This window comes from Arvicanthis niloticus, chromosome 13 (assembly GCF_011762505.2).
Source record: "Arvicanthis niloticus isolate mArvNil1 chromosome 13, mArvNil1.pat.X, whole genome shotgun sequence".
NCBI classification, from domain to species: domain Eukaryota; kingdom Metazoa; phylum Chordata; class Mammalia; order Rodentia; family Muridae; genus Arvicanthis; species Arvicanthis niloticus.
The window spans coordinates 54,105,930-54,129,599 of NC_047670.1; the positions used below are offsets into that span (position 1 = coordinate 54,105,930).

Below are 23,670 nucleotides of genomic sequence, written 5' to 3' on the forward strand. Positions count from 1 at the left end.
CTGAAGAGGATGTCAGATCCCCTAGAACTGGAGTTACAAATGGTTGAGAGCCACCATGTGGGTGCTGGGAATTGAACTCAGGTTCTCTGGAAGAGCAGCCAGTGCTCTTAGCCACTGAGCCCTCTCTCCTGCCCCCATGTAGGTTCTGAACAGAGCTTCAGTCTCTCTGAGGACCGCTACTCATCTGTCTGTAACCATCCCTTTCCAACAAATACATTTTTTTCTTGAAAGCAGGATCTATGTAGCCCAGGCTAACCTACAACTCTGCAGTTTTTCTGCCTCAACCTCCCCTGTGCTGGGATTACAAGTGGACATCACTATGCCCATTGAATTTAATAGTTACTGTTCACTTTCTTCTCTGTGCTTCTATTTTCCACTGTCATTTCATCCCTTCACAAGCAGGCATCTCTTTTCTGCTCTTGGCTTTACACTCACTGCCCGACACACACTAAACACATTAGGAGTCTTGAGCTCAGCCTGAGCCAGGGGTCTTATCAGGAGATAGAAGGAAAGGACAGTGGCTGAAGAGTCGGCTACCCTGAAGAGTCACCAAGCCTTTCAGGGCTCCTGTGTGTAACTTGCAGATGTTACACTCAAGGGCATAGTAAGTCCCCTCCCCGGTAAGAACCCGATTCCCACTCTGATGCGATGTATACATTTTTTCCATGAAGGGTTTCGTTTCTCTGTCACACTAACTCGAGGTGTTAGCAAAGCCCCTTTTTGGCCAGTAGAGAAACAGCCCGGGTAGCAAGCAGCAAGGCTCCACTCAAGAGACTACATTTCCCAGGAAGGTTACCTGCAGCGCGGCAGCTCTAAGGCTTTTAAAGGGCCTCAACTGAGAAATCTGGAGCGGTCCGGTCCGGCAGGGATGAGGTGGTGGCTGACCCCTGGAAGCCGGCAACAGAGAGCTACCTTCGAGGGGGATTGCGTGGGTAGGTAGAAGTCACCCAGGCTCCTGGCTCTGCAGTGTCCCTGAAGTAAGGGGCTATACCAGCCCGTGGGCAGCCCCTCTCATCTTACCCAACTTGGCATCTCCCAGAAAACCCGTTTCTTCCCTTAACTCCCCAGAACCTTAAGGAGGTGGAGCTGTTAATCTTGTATCTCAGCGGGAGGTGCCTCCCCCACCTTCCTGCATGCCCCTCCTGGTCCCAACCTAAGACTTAGGTCCTGATCATAATCCATACCCTCCCTTCCAAAGAATCCTGGAACTTCTGCGGAGCCCCTTGCAATGGAATTTCTATGAGAATAAGAAATTTCAACATCGTGTGATCCAATCCAATCCGTTTGTATTCGTGGGGAGCATTGTACAGTATCTCAGAGGGAAGAGCATTTGGGTACCTTCTCCATAAAGATCTTAATGGAAACCCAGAGAATCTGGTTTCAAAATATCCCAAACAAACCGACTAGAATGTGTTTTCAAACATCAGGGTCACTGAAAGCATGAGAATTAAAAACCTTGACCTTTTGAACTAACCTGGCCTCCAAGAGCAATTCCTTCACCCAGATAAGCCTGTAATGAAGCCATCCTGTCTTGATTCCTCCCTTCTCCTCCTCCAATCATTTGGATTAACCGTGTGTGTGTGTGTGTGTGTGTGTGTGTGTGTGTGTGTGTGTGTTTCAACTACCTTGGTCTCAGCCCCTAGTCTCAGGGACTCTCAAGCCCAATAACCCTCTCCCCACACCTCCACTAACCCTCTCCCCACACCTCCCCCAAGTCCAAAGCTGCATCATCTAAGCTGTTCCTTTTGGTGTGACAAACAGCCCCAGGCCTTAGCAGAGGCTAGTTCATCTTGATCAGCTACACTCCCCACTCTCAGGTTACTGTTTAATTAAACAGTTTCGTGCCCTTTTGCTAGGGAATAAAGACCCCGGGGTCCAGAAATCGAACTCAGATAGACCATCAGAACCCTACCAAACCGCTGCCAAGAGGACCTGGCTTAGTTAAGAGTAGGATGTCCGCTGCAGACAAGAGTTTCTGGGCTCTCTGGGGGTCTCTTCGGCAGATCTCAGAGCCTCTAAACTCTCTCGGAGCCTAGGACGCCCAAGAACCCCAGGTCGGACTACAGATGGTGGCGCCCCTTGCTCACTTCGTGAATTATTGCCAAGCATGGCCGGAAAAATGGATACATTTTAACAAAGACGTGGCATCTTCCCAGGAAAATGGCGGTGGTCCGGACCAGGGCTCCCTGGTCGACTGCATACCTCCTATACCTAAGTCACGACTAAAGAAAAGAGGACTCCCTCCTCGGCTTCTCCCTCTGCGCCCCAATTTTCCAAGTTCTTAAAGCACACGGACCCTCTGCTTATCCCAAGGGTCCCCAGGACAGTCTGACCAGAGCCATGGGACAGCACCTATGATATAGACTGCACCCCCACCAAGGCACACCCCACCTTGAAGAGGCCAGTGGGAGAGGGGACCATCACCCCCCAGGGTGGACCTGGGGGGTCCTGCTTCTCATATCCCCCAAACTCCCAAGCTAGTAAGGCATGTAAATGAACTCTTACACTCAAATACTTGGAAGATGTGGGGGGTCTTTGAGGAGAGCAGGCCACCCGGGAGGCTCGTCCGCATCTCCCAGGGGTCCCAGGAAGCTTTGGGGGCTCGGGCTCAGGGAGTAATCTCCTCGCCGTGGTCCGGGGGTGCATCGAGGGGAGAGGCGACTCAAGAGGGGGAAGGGACAAAGTTTCAAAGTGCCCTTGCAACTCCTCCAGGGAAAGTTTCCTTGAGGGCCCCGCAGGCAGAGAAGGGGTAGGGGTGTCAGGGGAGCTGTGTTCGGGTGACCCCCGAGAGGTGACCCGACCCCGGGGAGGCGACCCCTCCCCCCTTGTCCCGACTCGGCCGGGCAGGGAGTCGCCCAGCTCGGGGCCGCGTGTGTTAGTTGGGGCCGCTTCTGAGCCGCTCCGCCAGGTTGGGGGACCCCGCAGGCAGCCGGGAGTGGGGTCCCTGGTAGTCCCAGGGGCGAGCTTTCCTACGGGGGGTCTCAAGCCCCGGGGCTCCCCGGCTCCGCAGAGCCAGCCCCCCTCAAAGGGGAAATGTGCCGACGCTCCAGCGCTCCTCGGCGCCGTTTGGGGCTCCTGGCGGGCGCGGGGGGCGGTGGCCGGGGCGCCAGGGTCCCCAGCGGGGAAGCCTAGGGAGCCGGGCAGAGACCCCGAGAGACGGCGGGCAGCGGGAGGGCCCGGGCCGCCGGGAAAGGTCGAGTTTGCTCGGCGGAAGAAACACAGATGGCGGCGGCGCGGCGCCATTCCCGGCCGGGAGCAGGCAGCCAGCAGCCCAGTCCTCACCGCGGTCCGCCCGCCGCCGCTAAATACCCGGATGCGCCGCCCGAGCGCCAGACGCAGATCTGGGAAAAGGGAGGCCGTGGAGGCGGAGGCGGAGGCAGCGCCAGGCGCCGGGCGAGCGACGGAACAGTGGGGGCTGGGCACGCAGAGCAGCCCGCGACCCGCGGCGGGAGGACAGGAGCCACGCGTCACCCGCGTCCCCGGCAGCCGCACTTTCGTCTGGCCTGCTAGTGGAGCGGGAGAGCAGATCGCGAGTCAGGTTCTGCACAGCCTCCGGCGAGGGCTGGCCCATCCGAAGGCTCCTTGAACAGCGGGAGCAGGCCGGCCACCATGACCGAGAACTCCACCTCCACCCCGGCGGCGAAGCCCAAGCGGGCCAAGGCCGCCAAGAAGTCCACGGACCACCCCAAGTATTCAGACATGATCGTGGCTGCCATCCAGGCAGAGAAGAACCGCGCCGGCTCCTCGCGCCAGTCCATCCAAAAGTACATCAAGAGCCACTACAAGGTGGGTGAGAACGCCGACTCCCAGATCAAGTTGTCAATCAAGCGCCTAGTGACCACCGGTGTTCTCAAGCAAACCAAAGGGGTGGGCGCCTCGGGGTCCTTCAGGCTGGCCAAGGGCGATGAGCCCAAGAGGTCGGTGGCTTTCAAGAAGACCAAGAAGGAAGTCAAGAAAGTGGCCACTCCAAAGAAGGCAGCCAAGCCCAAAAAGGCTGCCTCCAAAGCCCCGAGCAAGAAACCCAAAGCCACCCCGGTCAAGAAGACCAAGAAAAAGCTGGCTGCCACGCCCAAGAAAGCCAAAAAGCCCAAGATTGTCAAAGTCAAGCCAGTCAAGGCATCCAAACCCAAGAAGGCCAAACCCGTGAAGCCCAAAGCCAAGTCGAGTGCCAAGAGGGCCAGCAAGAAGAAGTGACAGCGAAGGCTTTGCGTGGGGACACTCCTTCCTCCCTCCTGTTTTCTGTAAATACATTTCTCTCTTGGTCCCATCTGCAGCCCTTTGCCCATTCTATTCTGACTATAGAAAGAGGACAGAGTTTGGATTCCTCAGACAGACATTGTGGAATGACTCCTTTTTCATTAACCCATTGTACAAGGACAGCGAACAGACCTCATCTTTGTAATGATGGAGATGTACTTTTTTTCTTGATTTGATATTAACCTTATGGGGTCAGGGATGGGGGTGTGGTTTTGTGTGTTTCGTTCGGTGGTTTGTTTACTATAAAGGTAAATGGAACTGGCAAGGTTCTGGCTAGGTGAGGGGACCCAGGAACTAAGGTTTGTCTAGACTTTCTTAGGTTGCTTGTCCCTCACGGAGCGTTTCAAAACCTTTGTGGGGGGAGCAGGTGATACCCCACCTTGCTGGCCAAGGAGGGAGGAAAAACTCCCTTGGTTGCCCTACCAGTGTTGGTAAGTTGGGGACCTGGTTTCCTTTTCTCTTCTGCCCTAGTCCCTCCCCATTGTCTAAAGGGGGAAAGGGGTCCAAGTGACAGCTGGTTAGAGAAGCCATAGCTTCTCACAACCAGGATCTAGCCATTGGGAAGGAGGGGTCTTTTCAGCAGTCTCTGGTTAACTGGGAGTAGACTTAGGGGGAAGGGTGGGGAGTCAGCCAAGTGCCTCAGTGTGCCTATGGAAACTTGGGTTTTTTCCACACGATTGATGGATTGTGTCCTAGGAGGACTTTGTTCGTTTCCTCCCCCCCCCCCTTCCTGTGTAAGATGTGGCTTTGCTTCATTTCTACCAGCTGCCACTTAAAATCCCTCCAACCTCTTTCCCTTTTTGACTCTTTTCTAAGCCGAGGAGGGGAGAGGCAGGGAGTGGACTGTAAGACATACTACAGTTGATTCGAGTTTGCTAGGTAGCTTTAGAGAGCCAGAATTGTGTGCATGTGTGTATATGTATATATATCCATGTCTAAGACTAGTACTTAGTCTCACTTCGGGAGCTGGGAGAAAAAATCTGTACAGTTGTCTTTCTCTTATTTTAATAAAATAGGAAACTCGCGCTACCTACCCCTCTTTTTAAACAAGTGTAATTAGTGCGTGGGGGGGAATTACTGTGGTTGTAATTTTAAAACTTTAAAATAAAACTGGAAAGGAAAAAATCTGAGTGGAACATTTTTCTTTAACTGGAGGAGAGAGGAGCAATCTGACGGGCAGTGTGGGGAGAGCTGGTGCCACGTTCGCGCCGGAGAATAGCGAAGCTTTGGAGTGCCGGGAACGCTCAAGCAGGAAGGTCTGCTGGGCACCTAGGTGGGTCTCCCCGAGAGGTAGGTGTGTAGGCGGGGTCTGGGGACGAGAGGCGGTGAAGTCGCTTTCTCCGCCTACTCAGCTTCCCCCAGCGGGGACCTCCTGGGTCTCGACTTACAAATCAATCCTTTCGTAGCGGCCGAAGCCGTCAGGCTCCGCCTGCGGGTGGGGTCTACCGTGGTGTCAAAGTGAGCTCCTGTTGTTCTGATTGGCTGCCGGGGCCCTGCCCACACCACGTGACGGGGAGCGCTAGGCGGCGTGCTGGCCGCCGCACTTCAGCTTGAGTCCGCGATGTGGGCCAGCTTCATGTGGCGTGCGGCGCAGTCCCCCGGCCGCCGCGCTCACTCAGCGCTAGCTCAACTGCGCTGCATCCTGGACGGCGAGCTGGAAGGGATTCGCGGGGCCGGAACCTGGAAGAGTGAGCGGGTGATCACGTCCCGCCAGGGACCGTGCATCCGCGTAGATGGCATCTCCGGAGGTAACTTCCTCTCTTGGGAGTCCTCGTACCTGGTCAGGTGTCCAAGAGCCCTTCCAAAGCTTGCATGTGAATGGAGGCCCTAGGGTGGGGGAGTGAGGCACGTGGGCTCGTAGCTGCTGGTCTGTCTGGGGCACACTATGGTCTCCTAGTGTTAACTCAACCTGTTTAAACCTGTTTCGACATTTAAAACTTGTTTGGACGGAGGGAGGTGATTTTACCCGTCAGCACCTTTTGGCTGCACCGAGACCCAACCCTGTGAGAAAGAGAGAGCGATATCCAGCTGCATCAGCTCCCTACACCCAGCTTTCAGCAGGAGTGACCAGAACAAAACCTTCCTTGAGCAGATGTGCGTGAAGGGCTCCAGTTGCTACACCTTTATTCCTGAAGACATCTGTATGCAAGAGAGACCATTCCCGCCTTGGTTTTTCAAGACCGGGTTTCTCTGTGTAGCCCTGGCTGTCCTGGAACTCACTCTGTAGACCAGGCTGGCTTTGAACTCCGAGATCCTTCTGTGTCTGCCCCCAAATTGCTGAGTTGCTCAGCATGCCTGGTTTGAGAGACTAATTCTTACGGAAAGGAAGCATGCCCTTATCCTCAGCATTCAGGTCTAAACAGAAACCCTGTCCCCAAAAAAACATAAGAAAGGAAGAAGGGGAAATGCAATCAGATTTCCCCAGACCCTCCACTGGCCAGCTCCAGTGTCACAGGATATTGGAGTGGAAGGCCAGCCTCCACCAAAGAGGCTAAAGTCTAAGCAAGCAGGCAGGCAGGCAGGGAAGGGGATTTAAGGATGCAGAAGTTCCCAGGTCTGTACCTGTCTTTCCCTAAAGAGAACTGTAGAATGAATGTCTTGTCTCCTAACAAAAATTTCAGCCAGACCGAACAGCTCTCCCCAAGTGATTTCAGAGAGATATAATCAGTAAGTTGGGGATATGGTTCAGAGGCAGAGTGCTTGCTCAACCCACAGAAGGCTGTGGGTTCAATTCCCAGCACTCACACCACCACAAATGATGAGACATCGAGAGAATCAAGTTCTTAGGCTGTTTGTTTATTTTTACTTTATGTGCAATGGTGTTTTGTCTACATGGTGTATGTTTTTGTGAGGGTATCAGATATTGAAGTTAAAGGCAGTTGTGAGCTGCCATGTGGGTGCTGGGAATTAAACTCGTGTCCTCTAGAAGAGCAGTCAGTGCTCTTAACCACTGAGCCATCTCTCCAGCTCTGCCTTATTAGCTTTTTAAGCTGGGTAGCTGAGGTCTCCGGAACACCCCTCTGGAGATGCAACGCTGTGGCAGCAGATGCGTGAACATTGGAGCTGGAGGACTGAGGCTACTTTCACAATCAAGAGAAGTAAAACCCAGATGGCCATGGTCCTGGGGCTGCGGAACCTGTGAGGAAGGTCTGGGATCCTCTTAGATGGAATGTTATTTAAAGCCAGGTTTTAAACTTCTCATCCTTCAAGGCACAAAGCAGAGAGAGACAAACCTTTTGTAATCCTCCTGTACTGTGGTAGTGGATTCAAAGCCTGGCCTCTCCCTAGAATGCGATCTTCTGTGCAGCTGATGCCTCTCAAGGACAAATCCAAGTTGACTTCCTCTGGCCCTTGTCCCAGGACCTAGCACTATGGTTTTGGAGGCCCTTCCTTTACTTTCCGTTTCTTCTTTTTCTCCCCTCCCCTCCCCTCCCCTCCCCTCCCCTCCCCTCCCCTCCCCTCCCCTCCCCTCCCCTCCCCTCCCCTCCCCTCCCCTCCCCTCCTCTCCCCTCCGAACTTACTCTATAGACCTGATTGGCCTCAAATCCAGAGAGCCACCTACCTCTGTCTCCTATGTCCTGGGATTAAAGGGTTGTGCCACCATGTCCAGTTTCCCTTCCTTGCATTTCTTTCTTTCTTTCTTTCTTTCTTTCTTTCTTTCTTTCTTTCTTTCTTTCTTTGACAGGGTTGTGTGTGTGTGTGTGTGTGTGTGTGTGTGTGTGTAGGTAGCCCTGGCTGCCCTGGAACTTAACTCTGTAGACAAGGGCTGGCCTCAAAATCAGAGGGATTCCTCTGCCTCTGCCTCCCAATTACAGAGATGTCCTTGCCTCTGCCTTCTGAGTGCTGGGATTAAAGACATGAGCCACTACCACCCGGCCCCTCTTTGCATTTCTAAGCTGCATTCTTGGTCTTCTCCACCTCAGGACTCCTCAACTTCTGTGCTAATAACTACCTGGGTCTGAGCAGCCACCCTGAGGTGATCCAGGCAGGTCTGCAGGCTCTGGAGGAGTTTGGAGCTGGCCTCAGTTCTACTCGCTTTATCTGTGGGACCCAGGTATACAGCAAGTGTTGGGTGGGCGCTGCCTTCAGCTGTCTGTGTGTTCAGCCAATTTAACTAGTCCCAGGACATGGCCCACTGTCAGCCCCAGAGCTTCACTGCTATCAGGCTGGGGCAGGGCTCTTCTGAGAATTTGACCTCTGAGCTTCCATTTCTCCACCTGTAGGACAGACAGAGCACCTGCCTTGGCCATTTTGCAGGGAAGGGGCAGAAGGCGGAGCTGGAGCTCTGACTCCAGAATGTCTGGAAGAAGCTTTGCCACTGAAGCTGGGCACCTTCTTTTTTTGTTTCTTGAGACAGGTTTTCCTGTGTCTGTCCTGGCACTCACTCTGTAGACCAGGCTGGCCTTGAACTCCTGGAGTTCCACCTGCCTCTGCCTCCCAAGTGCTGAGTGCTATGCCAGGATTCAAGGTGTGGGCCACCATTGCCTGGCCATACATTTTCTAATAAAACTCTTGAGTCGGACCAAACAGCTCCCAAATCTAAGTGGTATAGCCCCAGATAAGCATAAACTCACTTAATGTGATCCTCTTCTTTGCTATGAAGAAACCACAAAGACAGTCTGATGTGAAGACATGTCTTCTGTCCCGAGCATCACTCAGGATCCCAATACTAGACAGACTTCCACTGCACACAATGGTCCACTCAGGAGTAGAGACCTGCCAGGCCCCATCCTCCTGCTACAATCCAAGGCACCAAGAGTCATCTGTGCCTAAAGAAAGGTGTGGCTGAGGCTGTAGGCTTCCTGCACTGGGTCTATTGATGGCCATCTAAGCCTCTGTCCTCTAGGACATGTCCCACCAAGTCTGCAGGCACTGATCTTTACCTGCCGGTGTCCTTTAGAGCATCCATAAGAATCTAGAAGCCAAGATAGCCCGCTTCCACCGGCGCGAGGATGCCATCCTCTATCCTAGCTGTTTCGATGCCAACGCCGGCCTATTTGAGGTGTGTAGGTGGCTTGGAGTTGGGTGTCGGGGAGAGTTGGGCAGCATGTCGGTGCCACAGAACAACCTATGTAAACTGGAAGGCACGGGTGATAGGAACCTGCTATTAACCTCTTGTTTTCATCTGGCCCTAGCCACTCAGTAGAGGTAGAGTTTTGCCTCCAGGGGAGTTCTGAGGGGAGGGCAACTTCTGGTGGCTATGTGAGAACCCCTCCCCACAGGCTCTGCTGACCCCGGAGGATGCGGTTCTGTCAGATGAGCTGAACCACGCCTCCATCATTGACGGCATCCGACTGTGCAAGGCCCACAAGTACCGGTACCGCCACCTGGACATGGCTGACCTGGAAGCTAAGCTGAAGGAGGCTCAGGTGTGGGGAGGCCCTGGGGCTCCAGAGAAAGGCCTACATTTCCCTGCTCAAGGAAATCAAGCTTGGAGGGATTCCCTCTTCACAAAGAGCCAGAAGAGCAGAGGGAGCATTTTTGACTTCCTCATCCCTTATACCCAAGACTGTGCTATAGCTCCTTGTTACCTGAGATCAGGTAGCACCTTTTAAGCAGAAGGTGTATGGGTGTGTCTAGGACCTGTCCCCACTCCAGCGCTCTCTTGAGGTCTGAGCCCTTTCTCAGAGACAGGGCTAAAGTGGCTAGGCCTAGGAGAGATGGGCAAGGCCAGGATCCAGCCTCAAGGCTGTAGAAGAGCAGGTGGTTCGGTACTACTACCTATCACCTGCTCTTCTCTCCCACAGAAGCACAGGCTGCGCCTGGTGGCCACAGATGGAGCCTTCTCCATGGACGGGGACATCGCTCCCCTACAGGAGATCTGCCGCCTTGCTGCTCAATACGATGCCCTGGTCTTTGTGGATGAATGCCACGCCACTGGCTTTCTTGGGCCCACTGGACGGTGGGAACATTTGAGGCCTGGGTGGGGGCTTCTGAAGGTGGGTGGGAAGTCAGGAGGCTAGTGACAGCAGTGGTGGCTTTCTTTGCAGGGGCACGGATGAGCTGCTGGGCGTAATGGACCAGGTCACCATCATCAACTCCACTCTGGGGAAGGCGCTGGGCGGAGCGTCAGGTGCCTACAGAATCCTACCTATGGGGTCTCCTTCCCTACATGCAGGGCCTGCCTTGTAGGTGTAGAGAAGGTGGGAACAGGAATCGGAAAGGAAGACGGTATGAACTATAGGCAGAGTTTCAGGCAGTTCGTGGTCCCTCTTCAGCTTTCTTTTATTTTTTTTTTCTGTTTTTCAGGAGGCTATACCACAGGGCCTGAGCCGCTGGTCTCCCTGCTACGGCAGCGTTCTCGGCCCTACCTCTTCTCCAACAGCCTGCCCCCTCCTGTTGTTGGCTGTGCTTCTAAGGCCCTGGACTTGCTCATGGAGAGTAATGCCATCGTCCAGTCTATGGCTGCCAAGACTCGGCGGTATGGTGCCTGCAGGGGTGGATCAGAGAGGGAGAGATGGTAGCCACACACCCTTCTGCCTCCTCCTGCCCACCTCCCTCTTTTCCTTCCTAGCCCCTCTGCCACAGCATCCTCCTTCAGTCTCCAGTGCCCTTTCGTCACGCCTACTTTCCCACCTCCCTTTGTCCTTCCAGCCCCTGCCTGAGCCCCACCTGCTCTTTGGGCCTGTACTTCTGTCTCTTTTTTCCTTCCTCTTACAGGTGGGCATAGATCCTGAGCCTCTTCCTCAGGCTCCATGGCCTTTAGCTACCTGTAACACTCAACTATGTCCCCAGGTTCCGCAGTAAGATGGAAGCCGCTGGCTTCACTATCTCAGGAGCTGATCACCCCATCTGCCCTGTGATGCTGGGCGATGCCCGGTTGTCTTCTCAAATGGCGGATGACATGTTAAAGAAAGGTAAGAGGATTGGGTCCAGAGTGGCCTCAGAGAAAAGAACACCTGTAAACTCTAGCTCCTCCCTACACCCACGTCCTGGTCCTGCTCCTTGCTACCCACACCTCCTTAGATCAACCATCTTCCCACTTAACAAACCACAGGCTAGGAGGTGGTCCCATGCCTGTCAGCTTGGGTGTCCCTTTTTCTTGTGGGTGGTCCATGGGACAGTAGGCTCTTATATGTCATAGCTCCAAAGCCTGTCTGCCTCTGGTGTACCCTTGTTATTTTCCCAGGTATCTTTGTCATCGGATTTAGCTACCCTGTGGTCCCCAAGGGCAAGGCCCGGATCCGGGTACAGATCTCAGCTGTACACAGTGAGGAGGACATTGACCGCTGTGTGGAGGCCTTCGTGGAGGTGGGCCGGCTGCGTGGGGCTCTGCCCTAAGCTCTGGATAGGGACCTGCAAAGCTAGTGTTCCTCCACTGCCAGTGACATAGGGCTTTTCTGGTCAGCCCAGACTGGAGGCTCGGACTCAACCCAGCCTTCTAGAACCTGGTTGAAAATTGGCCTGTATTTGTGGTTGGAGAGACAACAATGTGGAAATTGGCTGTGACACTTCAGTCTGCTTTATTCTTTCTGGGTTGGCCCAGTCCTCAGACTAACTGAAGAGTCAGGCAGGAGCTGGATCTCTGAGGGTAGTCCCCAGCATGCTTGGGATGCTGTGTCTGGGAGCCGCCATTTTGTACAGCCGTGTTCTGTGCTGCTGTGCAGGGCACTGGAGAACCAGCCCTGTGAACCCTTTCCACAGTTTAACCTTGGTGGGCACCTTGTCTCCTGTGCCCTATCCGAGGGACAAAATGTAACTGCTGAATAAGAATTGTTCCTGGACCTGTGTTTGCGAGGAGAGGACAGAGAGGTTCAGGCCCCAGAAAGAAGAAAGCAAGTCACCACTGAAAGACATCGAACTCTTGTTTTTTAGAGCTTTGCCCTTAACTCCGTGGCCTTAGGCCCCTGTGCAGGTCCCAGTTCCCCCCATTTAGAGAGTTGATGTTCCACACCTTTCTGTCTCTGGTTCCAAAGTCGATAGTCTGTTGGTCAGCCGCCAGGGGGCGCAGCGCACTCAGGCTGCAGCCGCTGGCTGCCCCGCCTCTTCGAGCTGGGGGCCTTGGACCAGGCTGTTGGGCAGCCCTCGGGCAAGGCCAGAAGGGCTGGTTTGCTGCTGCGAAGGCCTGATCTTCGTCCTCCTACCCACAGCTAGCGCACCTGCTCCATTACGGTAGTTGTGGCCTCCCTCCCACGTTGCTGACCTTGTTTTGCTGTGGGAAGAGAGGGGTGGAATCTCCGGCTCAGCCTCACAGGCTTATGAATGCAGCTGGAAGGCTCAGTGTGGTGGTGTGGCCTTGGGAAGCTCCTTAGCTTTCTTGAAGTAGAACTGAGGGCAAATGGCACTTTCATTAAAACAATAACAACCAAAAAAAAAAAAAAAAAAAAAAATCAAAAAACAGGAAGAGAGGCCAGCACCTCTACCTCCAGCTCACCTGCCTGGTACCAGAACAGCTTGGGAGGGACAGAGCAAGCTCCAACCTAACCTTGCAGATTCTTAAGCTGGGGTTCCTGGAATCCTCTTTTGCAATCCAGTAGTGCTGAAAGGCTTGCAGCCTGGCAGGAGGCAGGTGGGGCTACGTTTGTTATGAAATATAAAGCGATCGTGGTGGCAGTTAGGGAGTCCCCAGTGGGCCCATACCAAGGTGTCCCCCTGAGAAATCACACCACATGACAGACCTGATACAAGAAAATTTATTGTGGGGAAAGGGAGCAGAGACTCAGATAAGGGGTAGAGTCATAGAAACGGGGCACAGAAGGAGAAAGAGGCTGGCCAGGAACACGTGGAAAGAGAGAAAAATAGGGTGGGAGATAGAGAGAAGGAAGGGCTGGGGTGGTGAGCAGTCCTCCCTATACCCTGCTGCATGTGGCAGGTGCTGATGCAAGCCGTTGCTAGGTCACTGTTGGGAGGAGCCTAGGAACTGTAAGCCTATGACGTCAAGAGCAGAAACACCTGCAGGCCATCACCAGCAGGTTGTGCACCTGATGCCAGGTACCCCAGCAACAACTTGTGTGTGTCCTGTGCAGGCTGACAGCTCATGCCCGGGGACCAAGAGCAGCCATTGGGTGACGTGTGTGTGGCATACACAGCCAGGTCCAGAACCCCAGGCCTGGGCCCACCCACGCCTATGTGAGGCTGCCATCCAACGGCACAGCAGGAGAGCCACCTCCTGCAGCTCTCAGGCACTGCTGATGGCAGCGTTTGTCAGGCAGCAGTTCCCTTAGCGGCTGCACCATGACCTCCCAGGCCAGTTGGCCACGGTTTTTACTCCAAACCAGCATTGGGGCTCAGCAAGCCTGAGGATCCAGGTTTGGTCCCCTCACCTTGCAACTTGTCTGTCATCCAGAAGAGGTCATAGAAGGTGTCCAGTAGGACAGCATGTGATCCACAGTGGGCACATACCAGTAGACTTCGGGCCCCTGTGACAAGCTGTAAGGTATCGGAAGACCCGTTGTGGATCAGCCCTAAGTCTTCATCCTCTTGATTTCAGGCTTTAGCTCCCAGGCTGGGCGAGGAAGGGGGATGAGGGTTCAGGATGGAGGCAGGCAGGGGCAAGGGGAGGAGGTGGTGGTAAGAGCATCCTGGGGCTCCAGCCATGATGGTCTGTCCTCCCAGCTCAATAGCCAGGCCCTCAGTGACTGCCTCCCTTCCCTTCTCTTTTCCCCTACCGTATCAGCTCAGCCCTGCTGCTTCTCAGAACCCTCAACACGAGTACTTTGGAGCCCAACCCCAGCAGGGAAGGAGGGGTTCTGGAGGCCAGAACAGTGGGGGGTGTTCCAAAGGGTGGGAAGAGGTCATAGAATCCACCTAGGGATTCCAAGTAAATTCACCTGGGACTCTGGTATGGATATGTCAATTCACACTTCTGGAAGTCTACTGCATTGCCACCCATGACTTTAAAAATCTCACATCAAGTCTAGAGACCTACAAAAGCCCTGTCCAGGGATCCGAAGAGCTTGCCTTTCTGATCACCAGCTCCAAAGGTTCTGAAATTCAGCTTTGTGGCTTCTAGGTCTGATTCCTCACAGCTTCAATCCAGTGAGTCTCTGTATGTTGGGGCAGGGGCAGTTGGTGACACTGAAGAGGTCCCTCATACTCTGGTAACTGCATAGGGCTTCCCACAGGAACTGGTCTTGAAGAGTGTTGCCCAGATCTTCCAGTCCTGGCTCCATGGAGTACCCCTCCTGATGAACCCTCCACTTTCCGGTTCTAGAAGGACTCTTCTCCCTTCCCAGCTCTCTGCAGACTTCTGCCCTTGATACAATTGTCCTATATCCAACCTCTTGGTTGCCAGGCCTAGTGCCCTGCCCCCAAGTGACAGCTGCTCTACCCCTGGAAGCATTTGGCCATAGGCCACTCCTCCAAGGACTCATGCCAACCATTCAGCAGCATCTCCTAGCCCCTGGTTTGTGCCTGGGCAAGAGGCCCTCAGGTGAACCAAGAGCAGATCCTCTGTCCTTTTCACCTCAGCCATAACAAACTTCTTACAAAATGGAAAGGCACAGGTCATGCTCCCCCTCTGGAACCTTCTCTGTCTTCCCCGTGGCTTTCAGGCTAAACCAAGGCCTGGCTTTCAGTAGATGAAGACCCTGAAACCAGCTTAGTGAATGAAATGGGTCTTTGGGGATTCCCAGAAACTGAAGCTTGTAGTTCGTAACTACCTGAAGTCCACAACAAAGAGCTTTCGGTCTTGGTTTCCCAGCCTTGGAAACTCCATTTAAAAGTAGAAATCCTTTCTGAGCTTAGATCGGAGTTCTACTTGGAGCCAGGGAAGCTAGGCACTAGGGGGAGGAGTCACAGGCCACAGGAGGTGGGAGGTGCCAGGACTGGGCTGAGCCGTGGGCATGAAAGGGTTAACTACAAAAGCCAATCTCATAGAGCGGAGATCAGTGGGTTACTGCCCGTGAAAGCGAGAATGAGGTAGCAACAACGCAGACAGGCAGAGAAGAGCTGACGAGCATGCTACCCCGGGGAAATCGGGGGTCTGAGGAAGAGGTGGCCAGTTCAGTCCGGAGCAGTAGCGAGTGCCCACATCCAATTCAGCGGACAGCTGAGGGCAGAGGAGAGGAGAGGAGGGGCCTTGAAGATCAAGAGAGAGAAATAGGAAGCAGAGGCGTACTTGCATGGAGGCAATCAAGCGCTGAACCAAGAAGCTCCAGCCTGGTCGGTCTACCAGGAAGCATGCAGGGGCCCGGTGCCTAGGGCTGAGGTGGGTGCCGCCTAATCCTGGGCTTGGGGACCTGCTGCATGTGGGTGCTGTGTAGGGGCAGATGTTCCCCTTCTTCCTTCTTCCCTGCCTCCTGACCCTCCTCCTCCTAAGTCACCCCACTGCTGCACCGGCCCTAGAGTGCAAGGGGATCCACAGGTTGTAAACTGCGGGTCCGGGCAGGGATGAAACCAGGCAATGTCCACCGAGACACGTGCACTGGGACACATGTGAACAGTCGGGTACCACCTGTTGCAGTCTTTCAGATGCGCATTCCAGCCTAGGAGTCAGGATCACAACAGCCCCAGATCTGTCACTCGGGATGTGATATTAGCCACTCACGTCACCTCTCTAGGCCTCAGTTTCCCTATGTACAGAGCAGAGGTGGTGACTTCTGTGGTCTTCCTAGCTCTGCTGCTGCAGTGCTCTCATGAGGAAGGACTCTCCAATGACTCAGGGGTGTCACCAGTTCGGCCTGCTGCCACAAAAATGCCCCTAAATACAAAGGTCTCTCCTGAGCTTCCAACGTGGTTGAAAAAATATATAGCCAGAGTTTATGTTACCTGTCACCAGACGCAGCGTCTTCATCTTATTCTGCCTGTGTATTCACATGCCTTATAAATCCAGAATAACCCAACTGGCCTTCCAGGTTCTGGGTTACAGAGGTGTTCCCTAGGAAACCAAGGATTAGCACCCCCTCACACACACTCACAACCAATGTGACTGTGGCAGGTTCTTGCTCACATACTGATTTTGGCTTTGCTCTACCCTCTTCTTTCCTTCATGAACTTCTAGCCCAGATACCTGGTCGGATCCAGGCTGGCGGAACCAGGTCCCTGGGTCAAGTGCCTGGAGACCTGGCCTCCTGTCTGAAGACCCATTTTCTCTTCCTCATCTGATAGGAAGATGGCTGACATCCAGAACATTTCGCTGGACAGCCCAGGGAGCGTAGGGGCTGTGGCAGTGCCTGTGGTCTTTGCCCTCATCTTCCTGTTGGGCATGGTGGGCAATGGGCTGGTGTTGGCCGTGCTGCTGCAGCCTGGCCCAAGTGCCTGGCAGGAACCTGGCAGTACCACGGACCTCTTCATCCTCAACTTGGCGGTGGCCGACCTTTGCTTCATCCTGTGCTGCGTGCCCTTCCAGGCTGCCATCTACACACTGGATGCCTGGCTCTTTGGGGCTTTCGTATGCAAGACGGTACATCTGCTCATCTATCTCACCATGTACGCCAGCAGCTTCACCCTGGCGGCCGTCTCAGTGGACAGGTGAGCTGTAGTTGGGGCAACCTCTCCAGCCGGGAGAGACCTGAACAGATTCGTATTAGCTAGGGGAATATAACTAGGGACCAGACTTTGGTGGGAGGAAAGGAAGGCTTCAGTGGTACCTGCCCTTCCAGCCTTCAGTGTGAACTTCTAGAGGGCATTTCTATGCCCCAAGTGTCAGCTTAGGGTCTCATATAAATTGGAATTGTGTAGCAACAAAAGAAACTCCCAATGCACTCGTCAGATGCTAAGGCCCACACTGCCGCACACTTATCCGTGGCTTGAAATTCCCTAGACTATGAGTCTCTTCTCTTTGAGCCCTTGCTAGATACCAGGCAAGAGGTTGGATGGGGAAATTAAGGCAAACACGGGGGCGGGCTCTCGGGAGGCCCCGCCCCCTGACCGCCCCCGCCCCCGCCCGCAGGTACCTGGCCGTGCGGCACCCGCTGCGCTCCCGGGCCCTGCGCACCCCGCGCAACGCGCGCGCCGCCGTGGGGCTCGTGTGGCTGCTGGCGGCGCTCTTTTCCGCGCCCTACCTAAGCTACTACGGCACGGTGCGCTACGGCGCGCTCGAGCTCTGCGTGCCCGCCTGGGAGGATGCGCGGCGGCGCGCACTGGACGTGGCCACCTTCGCCGCGGGCTACCTGCTGCCGGTGGCCGTCGTGAGCCTGGCCTACGGGCGTACGCTGTGCTTCCTGTGGGCCGCCGTGGGTCCCGCGGGCGCGGCGGCGGCCGAGGCGCGCAGACGGGCGACCGGCCGCGCGGGGCGCGCCATGCTGGCGGTGGCCGCGCTCTACGCGCTCTGCTGGGGCCCGCACCACGCGCTCATCCTCTGCTTCTGGTACGGCCGCTTCGCCTTCAGCCCGGCCACCTACGCCTGTCGCCTGGCCTCGCACTGCCTCGCCTACGCCAACTCCTGCCTCAATCCCCTCGTCTACTCTCTGGCCTCGCGCCACTTCCGCGCGCGCTTCCGCCGCCTGTGGCCCTGCGGCCGTCGCCGCCACCGCCACCACCACCACCACCACCGCGCTCATCGAGCCCTCCGTCGTGTTCAGCCGGCGTCTTCCGGCCCCGCCGGTTATCCCGGCGACGCCAGACCTCGCGGTTGGAGTATGGAGCCCAGAGGGGATGCCCTGCGCGGTGGAGAGACTGGACTAACCCTGGCCACCCGGGGACCGCAATAACCCTGCCTGCTTGAACTCTTGACAGCTGTCGGTCTGTCCTCTTCCCTGGGCAGCAGAATGCCGCCAAGGACCATGTAGAGCATGGCAGTCTCTCCGGGCTCTACCGAAAAGCAGAGGCAAAGTTGCAGGGACACAAGAGTGGTTCAGATTGGGCCACCCAACGAGACATAGGGTCCTAAAGCAGGCAGCCTCAGCCCCTATCCAGAGCCAGTCTGGCAGGACAACAGTCCATTCATCTGGCCGAACCTTCCACGCCCAGTTTCTTCTATCACCTCTGTCTAGACCCTTTTGGTCCTAAGCCCTGACCTAACTTAAGTAATTCGCGGAGAGGGGCCAGAGACTAATTCAAGTACACCAGGCTGGCCTAGAACTGGCTACTGTAGCCAAGGACAACTTTGACCTTCTGATCTTCCTGCTTATATGACCCAAGTGCCGGGGTGATAAGTGCCCCAGACTCCTGGCTTGTTCAAGCGGGAAATAACAAATATTCCTTTAGTTCTCACTATGTACGCCACAGGATGCTATGTTCTTTAGTTATCAAGACAGCATTGTGAGGTGGATATGATTAGCCTTCTTTTGCACGTATAGAAATCAAGGGTCAGAGAGGTCACCTAGGGAATGTTTGGTGGAGGCTGGATCCAAATCTGTGGCTGGCTAACAGATGCCTGTTTGAGGTTTTTTTTTTTTTTGGTTGTTGCTGGTTTTGTTTAGTTTATTTATTTATTTATTTATTGGTCTTTGAGGTTTCTTTGGTTTGGTTTCCGCTGGTTTATATTTTTTAGCTTTTGTTTGTTTTTATGATGGATTTTATGGAATTTTTATGCCTTTGTGAATGGTAGACAAGTGCTTTACTACTGAGCTGTATCCCCAGCCCGGGTTTGCCTTTAACTTGCAGCTCTTCTGCACCCCACATCCGATTCCATGTTCTAGAAGCTTCAGAGCTCTTAGACACCTTCCTTCAGAATTATCCTTGGCTACTGAAGCAGCGTGGCCAGTGGGCTTCCTGTAGTCGTGTGGTCTTGGGTCAGTGGCCCAGACACCTGAGCTCTTTGGTGTCCCTGGCTAACAAACACTGACCCTCATTTGGCCCCAGCTGGCTTCCTGTGGGCCTTGATTGCCCTACCCCCACCTCCCATCTCCACACACAGCTGAGGAAGCCCCGTGGCTGTAGAAAAGACTAATTAACCAATAAATCAGTCTTGCTGGGTCCCAAGCTGCCTGCTTCTGCCCTCCCTTCTCACATGTCAATAATGTTGATTAGCTTTGAGGCTGAAGTCTGCACACCCTGACACACCTCCTGTCTGCTGATAGAACACACTGTGAAGGGCTCTCCCTGTGAGGAGGCAGCTGATTGCTGGTCATTATGACCTGCCACCTGCTGCTGATCCAAAAGTCAGCAGTGAAAGGAAACTGCCATTAGCCAGGGAAGCAGCTGCTTCCAGAGCCCACCCAGGCCCCCACACCAGGCCTAGTGTCTTCTCCCACGGTTGTTCTGCCAAGGTTCCAGGCTCAGTGGGAAAGTTCACTGAACGTAGGGAGTGTGTCGTTATCTCTCAGTAGCATGCCTGGTGGTTGATACCACTTTTGTGCCGCACCCAACACGGGTCAGCAAAGAAAAATGACTCCATTTTCAGAAGAGACACCTTGGGCACAGGGAGGCAGGTTAACAGGACCAGAGACAAACAAATGAGAGGTGGAGGGTAGCATCAGTTAAGCAAATGTGAAAACACCCCAAGTGTTTACCAGCCTCTGAGTGAAATGTGGTATTCACACACTGGCAATTCATTTCATACATAAACAGGAATATCAGTTACAGAAGGCAGGCCTTGAAAACAGGAGATTATATATACGTGTGTGTGTGTGTGTATTCTGTTTACATAAAATGCCAAGAATCAACAAATTTATAAAGACAAAACACAGCTGGCTGTTTGCTTAGGTCTGGGGGTGGAGAGAGAGGTGAGAACAAACGCTAACAGGTGGTACTGAGTTTCATCAGGGGTTGATGAGAAGTTCTAAAATCAGATTATTGGAGCTGCATACAGTTCATGTGGCAGAGTGCTTGGCTAGTGTGCAGAAAGCTCTGGGTTCAATCAAGCCTTGAAGTCAGTCCCCAGAAGGCACTGGCCTGCAAGTGCCTGTAACCTCAGCACTTGGAAGTTGGATGCGGGAGAACCAGAAGTTCAAGATCAGTGGGCTAGACTTGTTGGCAAATGCCTTTTATCCTAGCAAAGGGGAGGCAGACGCAGCAGGATCTGATTTTGAGGTGGACTTTGGTCTAGGTAGTGAGCTACAAGCCAGCTAGGGTGTTGTAACAATGTGTCTCAAAAGACAAACAGGGCTGGAGAGATGGCTCAGTGGTTAAGAGGGTCAATTGCTCTTCAAGAGGTCCTGAGTTCAGTTCCTAGCAACTACATGGTGGCTCACAACCATCTGTAATGGCGTGTCTGAAGATGGTGTACTCATATACATTAAATAAATGGGTAAATCTTTAAAAAAGAAAAAACCCCCAAACCTAGCCTTGCTTATGTAGCAAGTTCAAAGCCAGCATGAGACCCCATCCTCAAAAGGAGGGAAAAAAAAATGGTGGGAGGGAGTGGGCAGGAAAGATGACTCGTCCGGTGGAGGAGCCTGCCAACCTGAGTATGATTCCCCACAACCCACTACTACATGTGAAGACCTGATCTTCACACGTGTGTGGTAGCATGTATGAATATGAATGCACTCTCCCTACACAGACACTCATACAGACGCATGTTCATCTAAGGGGAGCATTCTGGTACATGACTTTAATTCCATCCCTCAGGAGGCAGAGAGAAGCAGACCTCTGATTTTGAGGCTAGCCTGGTCTACCTAACAAATATCAGGCCAGCTGGCTAGGGATACATACATGGACCCTGCCTCAAAAGAAAAAAAAAGAAAGTAAAATTATATCATCATACTATGCAGACAGCCGGGCAGTGGTGGCGCATGCCTTTAGTCCCAGCACTTGGGAGGCAGAGGCAGGCGGATTTCTGAGTTTGAGGCCAGCCTGGTCTACAGAGTGAGTTTCAGGACAGCCAGGGTTACACAGAGAAACCCTGTCTCAAAAAAACCAAAAAAAAAAAAAAAAAAAAAAAAAAATACTGTGCAGACCCTGGACATGCCAACAACATTGCAGTGTTGGTTTATATTTCATAAGTACATTTGAAATATAAACCAAAAGTGGGTCTGAGACCCACTCCAGACCCAGGGGACACTTTCAGGGCAGCCCAGTGTCATTGTGTAAATGTGAAAGTGTGGCTCAGGGAGCTGTCAGAGATGGTTTGTGTCTGCAGGGTAGAAATGAACACAGAGTACCCCAGGCTGGCTGAGAGGAAGTGAGTCTAGTCAGCCAGTTGGGATCTTTCTCCATTCTTCTGTAGGTCCATGCAGGTGACCCCAGCCTTTGAACCAGAGGAGAGGATGATCTATGGGACCCTTCACAGTGGTCTGGGACTGTTCAAATGGTAAAAGACCACTGGACAGCCAGGCACCTAGCTGGTTCTCTGAGACCTCCTGTGTTTGAAACAGGACTCTGGCTCAGTGCAACCATGCAGGGGCCTGTGGGATAACGTATGGAAGCCCGGGAAGTAGCCTACAGTTGCCCATGGATAGATAATAGTACTCGATCCTCCTACTTACCAGGGAAGAAAAGCCTGAGCCCTGACCATCTTCCTCTTCTTTATCCACAGAACATCTACACTAAACCTGGCTTTCAGGGAAGCCAGGGCTGGCCTGAGTTCATCCTGGCCCTGTCTGCCAAGAAGACTCAGCCTGTCTACAAAGTTAACTCTCAGGAAAGGGACAACACAGAGACAAGAAGTGTCATCCCTGGAGGGACAGGTCAGTAGCCCGTTACTGGGGAACTGAAACAGAAGGTTCTCAAGTTCAGTGTCTGGGCTATAGAGGGAGTTCAAGGCCAGCCCGGATGATTTAGTGAGACCTATCTCAAAAAGTAAGGAGAGACCCAGTCAGTGATGCCGAACACCTTTAGTCCCAACACTGGAAAGGCAGAGGCAGGAGGATCTCTGAGTGTCTGAAGATAGCCTGGTCTACAAAGCCAGTTCGAAGACAGCCAGGGCTCCACAGAGAAACCCTGTCTCAAAACAAAACGTAAAAGAGCTAGGGCTACCACTCAGTGGAAGAGTGCTTGCACACACACACACGCACACGCATGCACGCACGCACGCACACGTGCACACACGCGCAGACACACATGTACGCACGTGCACTCGCACGAGTGAAGCCCTATGTTTAATCTCTAGTACTGCCAGAAAGTGAAAGAGACCCTAACAGAAGAACACACTGACCTGAAGTGATCCACAGAAGGAAGCTCCTGCCTCCCTGGGCAAACAAGGATTCCAGAGGGAACTTTAGTGAACATGCATGTACATGACCGTGTGTGTGTGTGTGTGTGTGTGTGTGTGTGTGTGTGTGGTGTAAGCCAGAGGTCCTAACTGGACAGCTCCCAGAGCTGACCTCAACCTTATTTTCGCTCACTGAATCTGAAGCTCTCCACTTTGGCCAGAAAATCCCTGGGTGTCTCTTGTCCCAGCTTCCGGCTGACTTGGTGTACTTATGTATCCCAGGCTAGCCCCACAGCCACAGCAAGTCTCCTTCCTCCGTCTCCTGAGGACTGTGGTTCCAGGCACGCACCACCATGCCTGGCTCCTGAGGTGACACATAAAGATGCAGTTTTTCTGAAGGAAGGCATCCCGTAAGAGGCAAGGGTGAGGCAGTGAAAGCAAACACGTAGGGTTCATGTGGGAGGTGTTGAGCTCAGAGGCACTTCATCTCTCAGGCAGACCAGGCTAGGCAAAACATGGTTTCCAAGAGGGAAGAGGTGACGAAGTAGGGCCCCCCTCTGAGACATTGCTCAGGAGGCCACAGGGTTGCTATGTACAGGCTGGGAGCTCCAGTGAGAAAAGCCCTCAAGGCCTGGACCAGAGCTAGGAAATGGTTTTTGCACAGCCATGACATGAAGATTGATGGCCTGCTGTAAGGTTTAGACTTGGCTGCCAGGACTCTAGGCTTTGTTTCTAGGAGTAATGAAGCACTCGGAGGAGCAGGTGGTTGCAATAAATAACTTGGTTGGAGAAAAGTGTGTCCTGTGGAGCCCAAGGCAGACAGTGGGGGCTGGAGTGGAGGCTGAGTGAGACCAGACTGCTGCCCTCAGAGCCCAGGAAGGGGCCACCTGACCTGAAGGCCCAGCAACCCTTAGGTCAAGGCTGGGATAGCCTTATAGGGAAGAAACCCTTCCTAGCTGGGACAAGGTTTGGATTCTGTAGCCCTTGCCTTCTTGTTAGTGAAAAATCTGTCTTTTTTTGAGACATGGTCTCACTAGACCAAGCTGGCCTTGAATTCACAGAGGTCCTCTTGCTTCTGCCTCTTGGGTGTTGGGAGGAAAGGTGTGTGCCACCACGCCCAGCTGGTGCAAAACGTGTAAGGAGCAATGTGTGGCATTCACACTTGATACCTGTTGGGCACAGCAGGAAGGACAGCCAGGACTGTGGAGCCAAAAAAGGACCCGCCAGTGTGGACCCCCAGAAAAGACTTCCTGGAGAAGCTTGTGCCCAAGTCCACTCATTACATGTGCATTCACTGTGGCACAAAAAGGAAGACATGGAAGACCACTTGCAGAGGTTACTTGTGGCAGAGGCCTGTGGTGATGGCACAGGATCCCCTCAGGACAGGAGGCAAAGGTGCTGGGGACACACTGTGAAGAAGGCTCGCTCTGGTTTTCCTCTCAAGACTGGATTCTTCCCGGGGGCACTGAGGAGCTGTTGCACCAGTGTCAACACTG

General features: G+C 53.7%; 3 protein-coding genes across 3 annotated transcripts; all 3 read left to right on the forward strand.

Annotated features, from left to right (window-relative positions):
- Positions 1-3,337: 3,337 nt before the first annotated feature.
- H1-0 (H1.0 linker histone) lies at positions 3,338-5,384 on the forward strand. The gene has a single exon (XM_034517275.2). The coding sequence runs from the start codon at positions 3,610-3,612 to the stop codon at positions 4,192-4,194; it is 585 nt and encodes a 194-aa protein (XP_034373166.1). The 5' UTR covers positions 3,338-3,609; the 3' UTR covers positions 4,195-5,384.
- Positions 5,385-5,752: 368 nt separating this feature from the next.
- On the forward strand, positions 5,753-11,706 carry Gcat (glycine C-acetyltransferase). Its single transcript, XM_034517571.2, has 9 exons — positions 5,753-6,005; positions 8,181-8,311; positions 9,158-9,259; positions 9,480-9,626; positions 10,005-10,159; positions 10,248-10,330; positions 10,507-10,678; positions 10,993-11,114; positions 11,387-11,706. The coding sequence occupies exons 1-9, from the start codon at positions 5,819-5,821 to the stop codon at positions 11,536-11,538; spliced, it is 1,251 nt and encodes a 416-aa protein (XP_034373462.1). The 5' UTR covers positions 5,753-5,818; the 3' UTR covers positions 11,539-11,706.
- Positions 11,707-15,324: 3,618 nt separating this feature from the next.
- Galr3 (galanin receptor 3) lies at positions 15,325-17,982 on the forward strand. Its single transcript, XM_034517575.2, has 3 exons — positions 15,325-15,406; positions 16,306-16,668; positions 17,090-17,982. The coding sequence occupies exons 2-3, from the start codon at positions 16,310-16,312 to the stop codon at positions 17,847-17,849; spliced, it is 1,119 nt and encodes a 372-aa protein (XP_034373466.1). The 5' UTR covers positions 15,325-15,406; positions 16,306-16,309; the 3' UTR covers positions 17,850-17,982.
- The last annotated feature ends 5,688 nt before the right edge of the window (positions 17,983-23,670 follow it).

Coding starts and splice junctions, on each gene's coding strand:
- H1-0 (XM_034517275.2), top strand. CDS start 3,610: ATGACCGAGAACTCCACCTCCACCCCGGCGGCGAAGCCCAAGCGGGCC.
- Gcat (XM_034517571.2), top strand. CDS start 5,819: ATGTGGGCCAGCTTCATGTGGCGTGCGGCGCAGTCCCCCGGCCGCCGC. Junction 9,260..9,479: donor CCAACGCCGGCCTATTTGAG/GTGTGTAGGTGG, acceptor CCCTCCCCACAG/GCTCTGCTGACCCCGGAGGA. Junction 9,627..10,004: donor CTAAGCTGAAGGAGGCTCAG/GTGTGGGGAGGC, acceptor TCTCTCCCACAG/AAGCACAGGCTGCGCCTGGT.
- Galr3 (XM_034517575.2), top strand. CDS start 16,310: ATGGCTGACATCCAGAACATTTCGCTGGACAGCCCAGGGAGCGTAGGG. Junction 16,669..17,089: donor GCGGCCGTCTCAGTGGACAG/GTGAGCTGTAGT, acceptor CCCCGCCCGCAG/GTACCTGGCCGTGCGGCACC.